General features: G+C 37.7%; 1 protein-coding gene and 1 long non-coding RNA gene across 3 annotated transcripts; one reads left to right on the top strand and one right to left on the bottom strand.

The window, feature by feature from the left end:
* Positions 1-217: 217 nt before the first annotated feature.
* LOC148543934 (uncharacterized) lies at positions 218-1,847 on the bottom strand. Its single transcript, XR_015899450.1, has 4 exons — positions 1,578-1,847; positions 1,384-1,482; positions 736-878; positions 218-644 (listed from the first exon to the last, which is right to left on the bottom strand). It is a non-coding gene; the product is annotated as an uncharacterized LOC148543934 (long non-coding RNA).
* Positions 1,848-2,043: 196 nt separating this feature from the next.
* LOC107617609 (nuclear receptor coactivator) lies at positions 2,044-12,548 on the top strand. Of its 2 annotated transcripts, XM_088498460.1 has the most exons (13): positions 2,072-2,432; positions 3,105-3,183; positions 3,260-3,324; positions 3,438-3,521; positions 4,315-4,395; positions 4,866-5,027; positions 5,114-5,212; positions 5,294-5,589; positions 5,710-6,648; positions 6,942-7,162; positions 7,257-7,405; positions 10,361-10,399; positions 10,483-12,548. In XM_088498460.1, exons 1-13 carry the CDS (start codon positions 2,307-2,309, stop codon positions 11,941-11,943), a joined length of 3,801 nt encoding a protein of 1,266 aa, XP_088354586.1. In that variant the 5' UTR covers positions 2,072-2,306; the 3' UTR covers positions 11,944-12,548. The 2 variants fall into 2 exon arrangements, with proteins under 2 accessions (XP_016174895.1, XP_088354586.1); XM_016319409.2 differs by having other exon boundaries at positions 2,044-2,432; positions 5,294-6,648.
* The last annotated feature ends 1,637 nt before the right edge of the window (positions 12,549-14,185 follow it).

The raw sequence follows: 14,185 nt of genomic DNA, 5'->3' as shown, positions 1-14,185 counted from the left end.
AAGAGTTAATAGTCAATTTCGTCCCTGAAAGATAGGGGTGGCAGTGGGGCGGGTAGGGGCGGGTTTTTGCCCTACCCGACCCCGCCCCGCCGTCCTGTCACTCATATACTACCCGCCCCGTTACTACCCGCGGGTAGTAAACTGTAGTACCCTAACCCGCCCCTGCGGGTACCCGCCCCGCCCCTACCCGCCCCTGTAAAATTAAATAACATTTTAATTTTTACATATTCATATATAAATTAAGACAAAAACTAAAAATTCATGCATAAATTAAAATACAAACATAAGATTTATACAATGTTAATAACTTAAAATTAAAAAAAGCTAATGTTTGATCATTATAAATTTAACACTATTATAAAAAAATTACAACATTAATATAAAAGAGTATTCGATCTTTATTTTTGATCATTTTCCACCATTCTTGTCCTCAAAAGACAATGACAATCAAGGCATACTTTCCAATCCTTTCTTAAAGGATTCTTCTTACTCATCAAGAGGTATCATCACAATCTCAAAGCTCTCTTCATCTGACCTTAACTTGTCATAAAACTCCACCAGACCGAAAGTAAAGTCAGTGCATCTTTCATATGAACTCGATGAGAAATAAAGCGCAACCATCTTGCTCTTGAATTCAAAAATAGCTATTTGAATGAATGAATAAATATACACACAATCACATTTGGAAACTGCTAGATATGTTTTAGTTTACAAGTTAATTAATTAGTAGCTTACTTTATTTCCATAATAAGAAATCACAAAGTCACCAGAAGGAGATAGCAAGAGAGATTTCAAGGATTGATTCCTCTTAGCTTCCTCTTCAAGATTCTTCAATTCTTGAATCTTTGCTAATGTAAAAGTTGGAAGCACTTTGAAAACTTTACAAAGAAGCATTATAGCATAGGTAAGTATTAGATTGTAAATACTAGTATAAACTATAGAAGTACTAAATTTTTATTTTCTGTTGATCTAAAGCATGAATATGATAGCCTCATTCTCAATCTAACATATATAACTAGTTGCAACATGCCAACATCATGAAAAATACTAGAGCCGATAACAATTTAAAATGAAAAATAAAGAACTGCAATCAAACACATATAAACAAAATTGTAATTACAATGTCTCTTATTCTCATTCAAAATAAAAAATTAAAAAACTGCAATTAGACACATAAAAGCAAAATTACAATCACAATTCACAGAGTCTCAAATGCTCAATCAAAATGAAAAATGAAAAACTACCATCAGAGACACAAACAAATTACAATCAAACAGAGTAACTCTCGATCAACAAATTTACAACAAAATTCTCAATTAAACACATATAAACCCACTTCAGCACATACATTTACAAAATTGAATAAAAAATTGTAAAACTTACAGTCACAGACTCAGAGAGACAAAGAGAAGGGGCTCCAGTGACAGGCTCACATGCAACGGCGATGGCCAAGTTCACAGTGACGGTAACCAAGACATGAATCTGTGGAAGAACAAAAAAGAACTTAGATCTCACAATATGATGGAGAGGGAGAGAGAGAAAGTGCGCACGAAAGAACAAGAGCGAGAGGAACTTACGGTCTTATGGAGCTAAAAACTGAGCAGCGATGGCAGGCTGGAGCTTCGGGCTAAGCGGCGAGGAGCTGCGCGCTGAGCGGCGACGGCAAGAAGCTGCGCGCTGAGCGGTGACAGCGAGGAGCTGAGGCGACAACGAGGAGTGGGCAACGACGGCGAGGAGTGGGCAACGACGGTGAGGGAATGAGAGGCTGAGCAGCGACGGCAAGGGGGGTGAGGGACTGAGCAATGGTGAAGAAGATTATGGTGTCTGAAGGTGATGGAGGCACAGAGAGAAAAACCCTAATCCCTAAATATATATATATATGCACTGCGGGGCGGGTTTACCCTGACTCCGAACCCGCCCCGCCCCGCTCAACTACCCGCCCCGACATAAATCCGCCCCGCTCCGGGTCGGGTTTAAACCCGCCCCGATCGGGTTGGGGCGGGTCGGGTACCCGCGGGTTCGGGTACTCCTGCCACCCCTACACTGCGCCATGCCGCCATCCGATGTAGGAGAAAACCGGAACCCAAGCAAAATGGCGCAAAATCCACGAACATGAACCCGTTTAGGACGCTCGCGTCCTTCGCAGTTCGCAAAAGTAAATAATATGCTATGAGTCGATAATTTAAGTCAATTTCTCTCCCGAATTTCTTCGGATACAAGTTTTTCTCCCTCCCTCTTTTAGATTTTAGGGCTTCGTTATCTTCTCGATCCGCAAGCAAAATTCGGTTCTCCCAAGCAGGACGATCATGGGGGTTTCCTTCAAAGTTTCAAAGACTGGCACTAGGTTTCGCTCCAAGCCCCTTCCCGCTCATCCCGAACCTTCCAGCGATGGCACCTCCCAGAATTCAATGTCAATTTCCCGCGAGCCACAGGTGCGCCAATGTCGTTTCACTTCATTCTCCAATTTCACTTTCGATTCGAGATATTTTCTTGGTGGAGCTTACCGTTGAAGCTTGCTGAAGCTTGAACCAGTTTTACTTTATAACTGAAATCTCTCTTCACTTCAATTGTATTCCAAACAATAGAGCGAAAATTTCCGTCACATTTTATTTCATTCTACCAGACATAAAAACCGAAGGTGTCTCTTCCCCCTATTGAAAACGTTTCACTGATTTTTATTTTCTACCTTGCTTTGTATCTTGAGAGAGCTAAATTGGTAGACGTGGAAATCATGTTGGTTCCGTTGATATTTGTGGTAGTATTTCAGGTTTTAAAACATGTGGAAGTTAGAAAAGAAATTGTATTGGTCTAGAAGGCAAATCAAAGTGTTAAAAATAAAGGAAAGTGTTAAAAATAAAGGAACTCTAATACACTGAGCTGTTTGAATGTAATTTCAATTTTGGGGACGGGTTATAAGATGAAAAATGATGTAGGTTTTCTGCATTAGAATTATCATATTGGATGGGTTGGTTCTAATTTTTCTTCAGCAAGAACATGACATCCTCGAGGTTTTTCTTATTTTGCAATTGGCCAGCATGTTATCTGAATTTCATATAGATATTTGTTGAATCTCTTTCTTATTGCAATGTATCATTTTTGTACAGAGTGATCTCTCCGTGGCTGGCAAAAACTGGGGTCAGATGTCCACTTTGTCCATTCCATCTGAACCTCTTTCATTAGCAGGTAAGTCTTGAAATCAAATTGGCCGCCTAACTTGTGTATGAATACTGAATGCTGTGGGGCTTTCATGTTTTCACAGATGCGGAAGCTTCTTTCACATTGAACCTGTTCCCAGATGGTTATTCTATTGGAAAACCCTTCGAGGTTTGTGTAAGCAACAGTCAATATTTTGTTAATGTTGAAGGAATATCCTGAAATAAAGAAAGTATTATAGCATGACTTGTATGTTTCTGAAGTAGTGATTGGTGAATTTTCAGAATGAGATAGCAAACCATGCTAAGTATCAAGATTTCCCCAAGTTGTTACATCCATATGATAGGTCATCTGAAAGCCTTTTCTTGGTAAGTCTTGCAAATCTATGATATTCTAGTTCATTCAGTTTCGGCAGTACTGTTTAAAGAATTGCAATTGAGCATGGCATTGAACAATGTATAATACGCAATGCTATCTGTACATCTGAAAGTTTCATACTAAGCTTTTGATTTACTTAATTCCAAAAGCATTGCATTTTTGGGATTTCAACCTTAGATCAATTTCATTTGACTAGGTTTGTTGGGTTTGGTATGGGAGAAGGGGAGAGTTTTTAGTGGCACTATGCAGTTTTCACCACTATTTGGACTATGCATAATGCCACACCTTCAATGACATTTTTTTTTGACAAGCATGATTTATGGTATGTGATTAGGCACCCAACATCTATTTGGTGTAAATCTCACGATTTCTATAGGGGACTTTTCCTTGCAAATATGTTGAGCTTGGAAAGCTATGCTTTATTGATAAATCCTTTTGTTTTTGTATAGCGCAACCCTTATCTGCAATTTGTATTATTGTTCTCCTCGTATTAATGAAATTTCACTGTTTTATGAAAAAAATAAGAAAAGTTGTTGACTGCTGGGGACTTGGTTTCTTGTTTCTACCTCCTGTGCATTTGGTTTCTGGAATTTTGAAATAAAAATAGAGCCAGAGTCCAGAGACTATGCTACTTGTCTGGGCACTTTTGTTAAGTTAGTAGCCTAAGATTCATTGTCTTATTCATCATTATAGTTTCTTAATTCTGTTAGTTTTGGCTTGTCTACTTGCTTCAACCATTTATACACTTAAACATTTTGTTTCTCATTAATGGTATATTTGCAGGCTATAGAGTCAGGCCACTTACCTGCAGACATTCTGGATGATATACCTGTCAAATATGTTGATGGAGCACTGATATGTGAGGTGTGTTGTTTCATTGTTTGTATACTTTCCTTTGCTGGCAATATTTAAATTCCTATCATTTTCTTATAAAAAATCTTTTAAGGGGACACACGTTTCTTCTGGGCAATAGAACATTTTATGAAGAATTGAGACCTCAAGTTCACAGATTCAAGCCGTGGAATCAGCTGCTGATGCATTTATCAGGATATGCTGCCTGCGTTACACTTTTTGGGTGCGGTCCTTCCCTAGACCCTATGTAACGTGGGTTGCTTGTGCATCGGGCTGTGTTTTTTTATAGAACAGTTTACAGTGATTACGGTTAAAAGATGAGTTGGTTATTAATTCCTTGAGGAGCTCTTTCATAATGATACCACCTCTTGGCATTCCTTCCTTCAATTAAGGACAATTTGTTATGCTCTTTTTGCTTTCTTTCCTTTCTCTTATTTGATCAATTTGAAATTCAGCTTTGTATTGTTTCTGTAACTTCTCAGGTGCGTGATTTTCGAAGATGTGCTTCAGAAAACGGGGCTGGTGTTGTGTCCACTGACATGTCTCCTGTTGTTAATAAAGTATGCCTCAAGATGTCATTAGAGAATATTGTGAAGGACATCCCATCTATCACTGATAAGTCTTGGACATATGGTGATCTAATGGTGAGTATTGTTAACCATTCAATGAACAATTCCCATTAGTTTTTCATTTCGTGTGTGTTGATATTACCTCATCTTTTCCACAATAGGAAGTTGAATCGAAGATACTGAAAGCTGTACAACCAAAACTTCATCTAGATCCTACTCCAAAGCTAGATCGGCTGTGTGAAAGTAGAGCTCCCACAAAGGTATAAATAAGATATGTTCTCCATCGACTAACTTATTATGTACTGATATGCATTATAGTGATGGTGAGCTTGATGTTGCAGCTTAATTTGAATCTGGGCACTTTGCGGAGAAAACGATTAAGGCATATTCCAGAGTTTGCTGTTACTTCTAATAATGAAATCCATGGTAGGAAAGTATGCACGGAAATAATGCCAGAAAGCTCAAATAGCAGGTTGGGTGATTCAGGTATGGTTGCATCTAATGCCATTTTGCAGCAGACCCTTGAAAATCCAGCAACGCAAAATTTTAATCCACAAATTGCTATGGCCTTGAGACCCAAGACTTTCATACCAGATTCCTCTGTCCCAGGATTTTCTATGTTGTCTAATCAATCAAGGTATCAAATGGCATCTGCTGCTATTAATCAATCTGGGGCATCTCCTGCTTCACAGGATGCCATGATTTCATATGCTGATAATACAAACTCAAATGCCTCCATTCATGCAAAACGGGATAGTCAACATGGACAAACATCACCTTTATCCAATCTTGCAAAAAGAATGAGGCATTCTTCCGCAGGTGTTGACACAATGCAACAGCAGCCAGTTAGCACACATTCTGAAGCTCTTCAAGGATCGGATATGAACTGGCAGAATCCATTATTGCCACAACAAGCAATGACCAGAGGTATTCAGTATGTGAGCAGTGGTAATCAGAAATTTTCCCAGAAGGTATTTGAAGGGGTGCTGAATCAAGATCAGGGGGCTGTTCATTTGGCTTCTGGTCAGCATGGTATCAGATTAGTTGCAAAGGAAGAACAGTTTGAAATGGATAAATTAGATGGCACAGAAATGAACCGCAGTATGCAAATGGAGACAAGCAATCTAGATTCCCAACAGTTGCTGCTTCAGCAACGGTTGCCACAGGCATTCATGAGACCGAATTTCCCTCAGACAACCTGGAATGCTATGGGTCAGCATATGGAGAAAGAAGCGAAAAAAGAAGACCAGGTTGTTCAGAAAAGGAAGTCAATACAGAGTCCTCGTTTATCTAGTGGGGCATTACCTCATTCGCCATTATCTTCAAAATCAGGAGAACTTTCGAATGGTTCAGTTGGACCAAGTTTTGGACAATCTGCAATGACAGCTGTAGCTGGTGCATCACAAAAGGAGAAGATATCAATGGCTTCAGTTCCTGCTGCTGTTGGAACACCACCTTTGACTTCTAATGCTAATGATTCTGCACAAAGACAACACCAGGCACAACTGGCTGCCAAACGGAGATCTAATTCCCTTCCCAAGACCCCAGCAATGAATGGAGTTGGTTCTCCGGCTAGTGTTGGTAATGGGGTTCCATTGAATGCAAATAGTCCTGCAGTTGGTACCCCTGCTATGGTTGATCAAGGTCTTCAAAATATGCTTGAAAGGTTCTCAAAAATTGAACTGGTCACAACGAGGTATGAGTGAAATTTTAAAACTGCATCTCCATATTATTTCCATAATTCCTCAGTTGTGATTTTCCATATACCATTTGTTTCTGTACTAGGTATTTTGTGGTGGTTATGAAATTTAATTTTTACCATCTTAATCAAGCACTATTCTCCCACATCCTTAGAAGTTATCATATTACTTCTTTAATCAGATACAGTTTATCTTAGTCTGTGCTACAGTGCCACTACTTTTCAGAGTGAAATTTTCAGATTATTATTTCTTTCGTTTCTCTTATGTATAGCATATGGACTTATGGCAGGCTTCAACTGAACTTAAAGAAGAACAAGTCTGATGATTATCCCATAAGAAAGCAGAATACATATTCACCTCAGCATTTGTCAGCTTTTCTTGCCAATCCAAACAATAATGAAGGATTGATAGAGGAAACAAGTTCTTTGTCAAAGTCGCTCATAGGTGGAAGTATGAATGTCTGCAAAATGAGAGCTTTAAGTTTCTGCTTGCCGGAACGTGTACTCCAAGGTTTGTTTTGTTGAAGTTTTGGAAGTTATATAGTCGTGTGTGGGTGCATATATAAATTTTGTTCTTTTGTCTGAAATTCCACTCTCTTCTTCAGGAAATGTTGTCTCTTTAGTTCCCAGGTTACGAATTAGGATGATAATGGCTGAGAAGCCATCTGATGGTACCGTGGCTATGCATTATGGGGACATTGATGAGGGGGATTTCCTAGCCTCAGAGGAACATCTCCCCACATTACCCAACACTGTAAGTTTAATGTTGTATGTAATATGTGTTATTAGAAACCTAGTAATTTCACTGAAAAAGCAGAGCTATGTAACTAAAAAAGAAGGAAACTGTAAACTGTCAGCTGAATCAGATAGTACAGTAGCAGTAGAAGATAAAAGATATAGCAGAGAAATAAGATGACAATGAAGATAGAAGCAAAGGGGTTGAATGGTATCAGTGTGATATCATTCTTTCCTGGGGTAAATCACCAAAAATACACCCGAATAATTTTGTCGCTGACAAAAATGTGCTCGAATTTTGTTATCGACAAAAATGCCCTCAAATAATTTAAAAACACGACAAAAATACCCAACATTAAAATGTATTTTCAAAAAATGTTTTAGAGATTGAATTTTGATGCGATTTTTTGCAAGTATGAGAAGAAAAATGAGATATTTTTATCCTTAAAATTTGGCGATTTTCACTAAGTGTGTATATATATATATATATATATATATATATATATATATTGTGATTTTTTCCATTTTCTTTTGGTTAATTCTAGAAAAATGGAACAATTGACTGCTGAGCTGTAAGAGGCAGGAAACTCTCAAGTACGGTTCTAAGGGAAGGAATTTACTCACCTATTCCGACCGTGGAGAACAGGCCATTTGACAGGGAGATTCCGAAATTGCTGAGGCTTGGTTTGATCAAGCCGTCAAAAAAATCACAATATATATATATATATATATATATATATATATATATATATATATATATATATACTTAGCGAAAAATCACCAAATTTTAAGGTTAAAAATATTTCATTTTTCTACTCATGCTTGCAAAGAACCGCATCAAAATTCAATCTCTAAAGCATTTTTTGAGAAATACATATTTAATGTTGGGTATTTTTGTCGCGTTTTAAAATTATTAGAGGGCTTTTTTGTCGATAGTAAAATTCGGGTGCATTTTTGTCAGTGCCAAAATTATTCGAGTGCATTTTTGGTAGTTTACCCTTCTTTCCTGAGATGGCGTTATTGAATGTAGAAATTGCAGAAAAAGAAAGAGGTAGGTAGGATTTAAGAGACTACCACGCTATGGGGTCTTGTTCTATATAAATTCCTGAATGAGTCCTCTCTAATTCTTCTACTCTCTTAAATAGACACTCAATTTTCTCTTTTCTAACAGAATTGTCTCTCCACTCTCCTACCAGCTGTCTTATTGTTACACAGCTGGTTCCACTTGATTCTCTCCCTTGTTACTCTTTCTTATGCTTCCTGCTGTAAATAAAAGGCAGTGGAGGTATTTTATCATTTTTGGCATTCAACCTTCTCTTTCTCTTCATTTGGGTACTTGACAAAAGCAAAGAAACCTTGATAATACTGCCGTCTGCCGATCCTCCCTGCTCAAATAGACCCAAAGCATTGACTAAATTCTGGAAGCCTTCCTTCTTTCCCCTTGTCTGCTCGGTACCATTCTGCGTTTGCAACATCATTTAACTGAACGAGCTAGGGTCTCTTCTTGTGCAATTGCTGCTGTTATCAACATCTTGTTTACTGCATAACATCAACATTTTCAACATTTGTATCTTGTCTATTTTTGTGGATTACTTTAGTTATTATGTTTATGATCTTTGTTTAGTATCCTTTGTTAGGGTCGCAATGCCCCCTGCAACCAGAGATAAGTTCTTCTTGACTTGTGTTGCTGGTTTTACGAGAAAGGATGTCAAATCATTGGGGTGTGTTGGGTGATCTTGGGATAGTGTGCTGTCTTTTGACATAAAACTCATGATACTTCTAGGGGGAATTTTCCTTGTAGACATAGGAGAGATTAGAAAACTACAATTCATTGAGAGATTTCTCTTTTGCTTATGCTCTTTCATAGAGTATCTCTATCATTTCATCTTGTAGTTGTTCCTGGGGTTCTTACTACCCCCATGGCCCCACTTGGATTTTTATTTTCCATTTATATTATACACCGTTCTCATCTGTATCATCTTTCCTCTTGCATAATTCCCCCATTTGCTTGGAATTTCAACTTCTGTAATTTGAATGATAGGAGTCCTCTGATCCAATACTTGTTTTGTGCATTCTTGATGATGTTTCTTTGACTCCGAACCCAGACAAAAGGGTCTCTTGAGGCATTTCGTATTTTTACATTTAAATTCGATTTGGGAAAGGAAAGCTCCCCTTAAGGTCAAACCCTTTTTTGGGCTACCGTGCTCAACAGAATTAATATGTTGCAGGTTCAAAGGTCACACAAGGCCATCTCTCCTGATGTGTGTGTAATGTGTGTGGGGCAAATTCAGAATCAAATGCACATCTATTTCTGTCCTATGGCTGTTTATCTTTGGAATACTTTGTTTAATATTTTTGGTGCATGCTGGATCTCTAGATCAGTTATGTTGAATGGGTTTGTTGGGTTTGGGAATAGCAGAGGCAAAATCTTTGTGGCAATGCACAATTTATGCAACAGTCTGCAGTATTTGGTTGGAGTGCAATTCACATACACTCAATGACAGATTTTCTAAGAAACAAGTTTTATGGTATAGGATTAGACAATTAACATCTAATTGATGTAAAGCTCATGATTTTTATTTTAGAGGAATTTTCATCTTAGACATGATGAGAGATTTGAGAATGATGCTTTATAGATGAACTTGTCTTGTTTGGCTGATGTATGAGAACCACTTATCCTCTTATTTTTTACCATCCATGTTAATGAATTATACTTTTACAAAAAAAAAGAAGATATATAGGCCCCTCTCCTTTCTCATCATTGGCTGCAGAACATGTTTTATTCATCATCTAAAGCCTATATTTTGTCTCTAGTTATGGATGAACTTCGTCATGGTCCACAATGTCCCTACCTTTAAGAGTTAATGAACTATCAGCCATTTCTTCTATTCGAATTTGAATTCTCTCCTATTTAATATAATGAATGTATCTCTCAAATTTATCACTCTTAACTTTTCATTAACTTTTGGATCAGCATTGTGCGGATTTGCTTGCAAAACAGTTCTGCTCCCAGGTACTTTTCACTGACTGAGCTGGAACCATATGAAAGAATGTCTGTCATTTTCTGATATTTTAATTTTAATATGCACACTGCAGATGGCACGTGAAGGATATATGAAGGAAGATGACCGAATCCAAATCATGCCAAACCGGGTAAACTTTCAAGCAGGAAGTCAATCTAGTGTACCTCCGAATAACTCTGTAGTTGAAATGCAGCAATATGGAGACCCAACTATTGGTCAATCATCCAATGAATTTGCAAAACCGGCTAGTAACAGTAATGCCTCTTTAAACTTACCTCAGAATCTTGTGGCAAACCCAAGGATGCTACCACCTGGAAACCCTCAGGCCTTACAGATGTCACAAGGACTTCTCTCTGGTGTTTCAATGGCACCAAGACCACAGCAGCTGGAGGCACAAGCACTACAGCAGCAGCAACAGCAGCTACAACAACACACCCTCATTCAACAGCAGAATCCTCAATTCCAGAGGTCTATGATTCTAGGAACAAATCAATTTCCACACTTAAATGCAATTGGCCAGAACTCCAACATATCATTGGGTAATCACATGCTCAGCAAGTCTTCACCTCTACAAATTCAGATGTTACAGCAGCAACAGCAACAGAACCAACAGCCGCAAATGCAAAGAAAAATGGTGGGATTGGGAACAACTGTGGGTTTGGGTAACATGAGAAATAACATAGTTGGGCTTGGACCCATGGGTAATCCTATGGGAATGGGAGTGGGGCGAGGTATAGGAGGAACTGGAATCTCTGCACCAATGACATCCATTTCTAGCATGGGAAATATGGGTCAGAGCCCAATGAATCTTAATCCAGCCTCAAATATTTCGAATGCAATAAGCCAACGGTTAAGGTCTGGAAGTATTACTCCGTCACAGGCTGAAATGTTGGCATCGAAGCTTCGAATGACACATAATGGAAGCATGTTAGGATCTCCTCAGTCTAGCATAGCTGGCATCTCAGGCTCCAGACAAATTCACCCTGGTTCTGCTGGTCTTATGTTGGGTCAATCTCTGAGTAGGAGTATGAATACACTTCCACGAGCTGTTGGACCTATGGGTCCACCTAAGCTGATGGCAGCAGGGATGAATCTTTATATGAATCAGCAGCAGCAGCAACTTCAACCCCAACAGCAGCAGCAACAGCAACAGCAGTTGCAAGCACAACAGCAAACACAGCAACTACAACAGCAACTTCAGCAACAATTACAGCAGCAACAAGAAACAAGTTCGCAATTGCAGGCAGTTGTTTCACCTCCACAGGTAAGCTCACCATCTACGATGGGAGTTCCATCACTGAATCAACAAACTCAGCAGCAAGCAAGCCCACAGCAAATGAGTCAACGAACTCCAATGAGCCCACAGCAGATGAGCTCAGGGGCACTTCATGCTTTGAGTGCTGGTAATCCAGAAGCTTGTCCAGCTAGTCCACAGTTGAGCTCACAGACGCTAGGGTCTGTCAGCAGTATAGCAAACTCACCTATGGACATGCAAGGTGTTAACAAGAGCAATTCTGTCAATAATGCACAATGAAGTTCCCTAAACCTTGGGTTGGGTCTTGATCAAAGCTGCTGCTGCAACTGAGTTATGCGGGAAGTGTATTAAAGCAAGAGAAGGGAGTAAATTATTTGGGCAACGAAATATATTTTGACCGAGTCACAAGATTGAAACAGAGTATATAAACTCATGAAGCTTACGGTGTGCTAATTGGAAGTTACTTCAGAAGGATTGACATATTAACATATTGTCAACTGTAAGTAGGTTCTTATTTTCCACTGCACGTATGAAATTGATAGCCCTTTAAAATACTCTCGTGAACAGAAATTTTCCATATTTAGGCCAATGTTTGTTCAGACGTCTGCCCACGTTTCGGAGTGCATTATCAGCTTACAATTTCTGGTATAGGAATGTGCCTCTTGCACAGTTGCTGGGCTCCCTGTGCATGCATTTTAGTGTTAAGAAAAAATATTTCACCAGTCTTTGGGTTGGTGGATTGCCCGGCCTCATGTAGTTTAAATTTGATGTAAACTAGCCGATTCATGGAAACGTCTTACAGTTTGTGCTTACTGTTGTCGGCTTGATTGTTTGATTATTATTTTTTGGTTAGAATAAAGTTTAATACTATGGTTCATATTGAAGTGATTGTTATGAAATAAATAACTAAGGAAGATATAATAAATATAAAATAAAAAAATATAAATAAAAAATACTAGTATTAATATTTATTATAATTAATATTTTAATATAATAGAAATAATTCATATATATATATATATATATATATATATATATATATATATATATATGTTAGTAACGAATGAGAGAAAGAGAGAATTGTTATTGATGGTTTTTATTCTTGTCTCAGAACTTGTCGAGTCCTCTAGTTATACGTGTATACGGCTATTATTTTCAAATTTTATTAAATATATATTTTTTTAAAATTCGAGCCTTATGAAAAATGGGCATTCATTTCAAACTATCTTATCACAATACTTTTCTTTGGATGACTATTTAGGAGTATGTCTCATTAAAATTTTATTAAAAAAAATATAATAGAAAAAAAATTTAGTGAAGGAAAGAAAGTATAATATTCTTTGTGATGGAAACTGCTTTATTAAAAACTTTGTCAACAAAAATCCAATGGAAAAAAATCCCACTAAGGAAAAAAGAGTACAGTCTTTCCCTCTTGTCGACATTATTTAATATCTTGAAATCGGCGCATCCCAATCTGATGTACTAATCTTTTAAAAGAGGATTTTGTGAGTGACTTTGTAAACAAATCTGCCAGATTATCACTTGAGCGGATCTGTTGGATATCAATTGTCCTTTGATTTTAAAGATTATGAGTGAAGAAGAATTTGGGAGAAATATGCTTTGTTCTATCACCTTTGATGTATTCATCCTTAAGTTGAGCAATGCATGTTGTATTATCTTCAAATAGGACAGTTGGAGTTATCTTATGATCAATCAGTCCACATGATGATAGAATATATTGGATCAAACTCTTGAGCCAAAAACACTCGCGACTTCATGTATCGCTAGTATTTTAGCATGATTAGAGGAGGTTGCTGCTATTGTCTGTTTCGTGGACATCTATGATATAGCTGTACCACCATATGTGAACAGGTATCCTGTTTGAGATCTTCCTTTGTGTGTGGATCAGAAAAGTATCCTGCATATGTATAGCCAACTAGTTGTGACTTCGGTTGATATGAGATCTTTCTATGAAAATATCAAAAAATTTGTTTGATTCCATTCCAATGTCTTCTGGTTGGAGATGAACTATACCTTGCTAGTAAATTCACTGCAAATGATATGTCAGGTCGTGTGTTATTAGCAAGATACATTAGATTTCTAATGGCACTAAGATATGGTATTTCAGGACTAAGGATATCTTCATTTTCTTCTTTAGGACGGAATTGATCCTTTTCCACATCCAAAGACTTTACGATCATTAGGGTACTTAATGGATGTGACTTATCCATATAAAATCGCTTCAAGATCTTTTCTGTGTATGTTGATGAATAAAAATCTCATTTTTTGTATGTTCGATTTGCAGGTCGAGACAAAATTTAGTCTTTCTAAAATCTTTCATCTCAAACTCTTCAGGAGTTCCAATGATATTTAAATCATCATCGTACACAACAATTATAATAAATCCAGATGTATATTTCTTTATGAAAACACATGGGTAGATATCATCATTCTTGAATCCGGTTTTGGTCAGATACTCAGTAAGACGATTATACCACATTCGCCCAGATTGCTTTAAACC

The sequence above is a fragment of the Arachis ipaensis genome, chromosome B9 (genome assembly GCF_059453495.1).
Source record: "Arachis ipaensis isolate K30076 ecotype BB chromosome B9, ASM5945349v1, whole genome shotgun sequence".
Classification (NCBI taxonomy): Eukaryota; Viridiplantae; Streptophyta; class Magnoliopsida; order Fabales; family Fabaceae; genus Arachis; species Arachis ipaensis.
Note: the sequence above shows the minus strand (reverse complement) of the source record. Positions and strands in the feature narration are given on the sequence as shown.

Bases quoted from the DNA above. Each gene is read 5' to 3' on its own strand.
- LOC107617609 (XM_016319409.2), top strand. From the start codon at position 2,307: ATGGGGGTTTCCTTCAAAGTTTCAAAGACTGGCACTAGGTTTCGCTCC. The intron at 2,433-3,104 runs GTGCGCCAATGT...ATTTTTGTACAG, and splicing joins CAATTTCCCGCGAGCCACAG to AGTGATCTCTCCGTGGCTGG. The intron at 7,406-10,360 runs GTAAGTTTAATG...CTTTTGGATCAG, and splicing joins TCCCCACATTACCCAACACT to CATTGTGCGGATTTGCTTGC.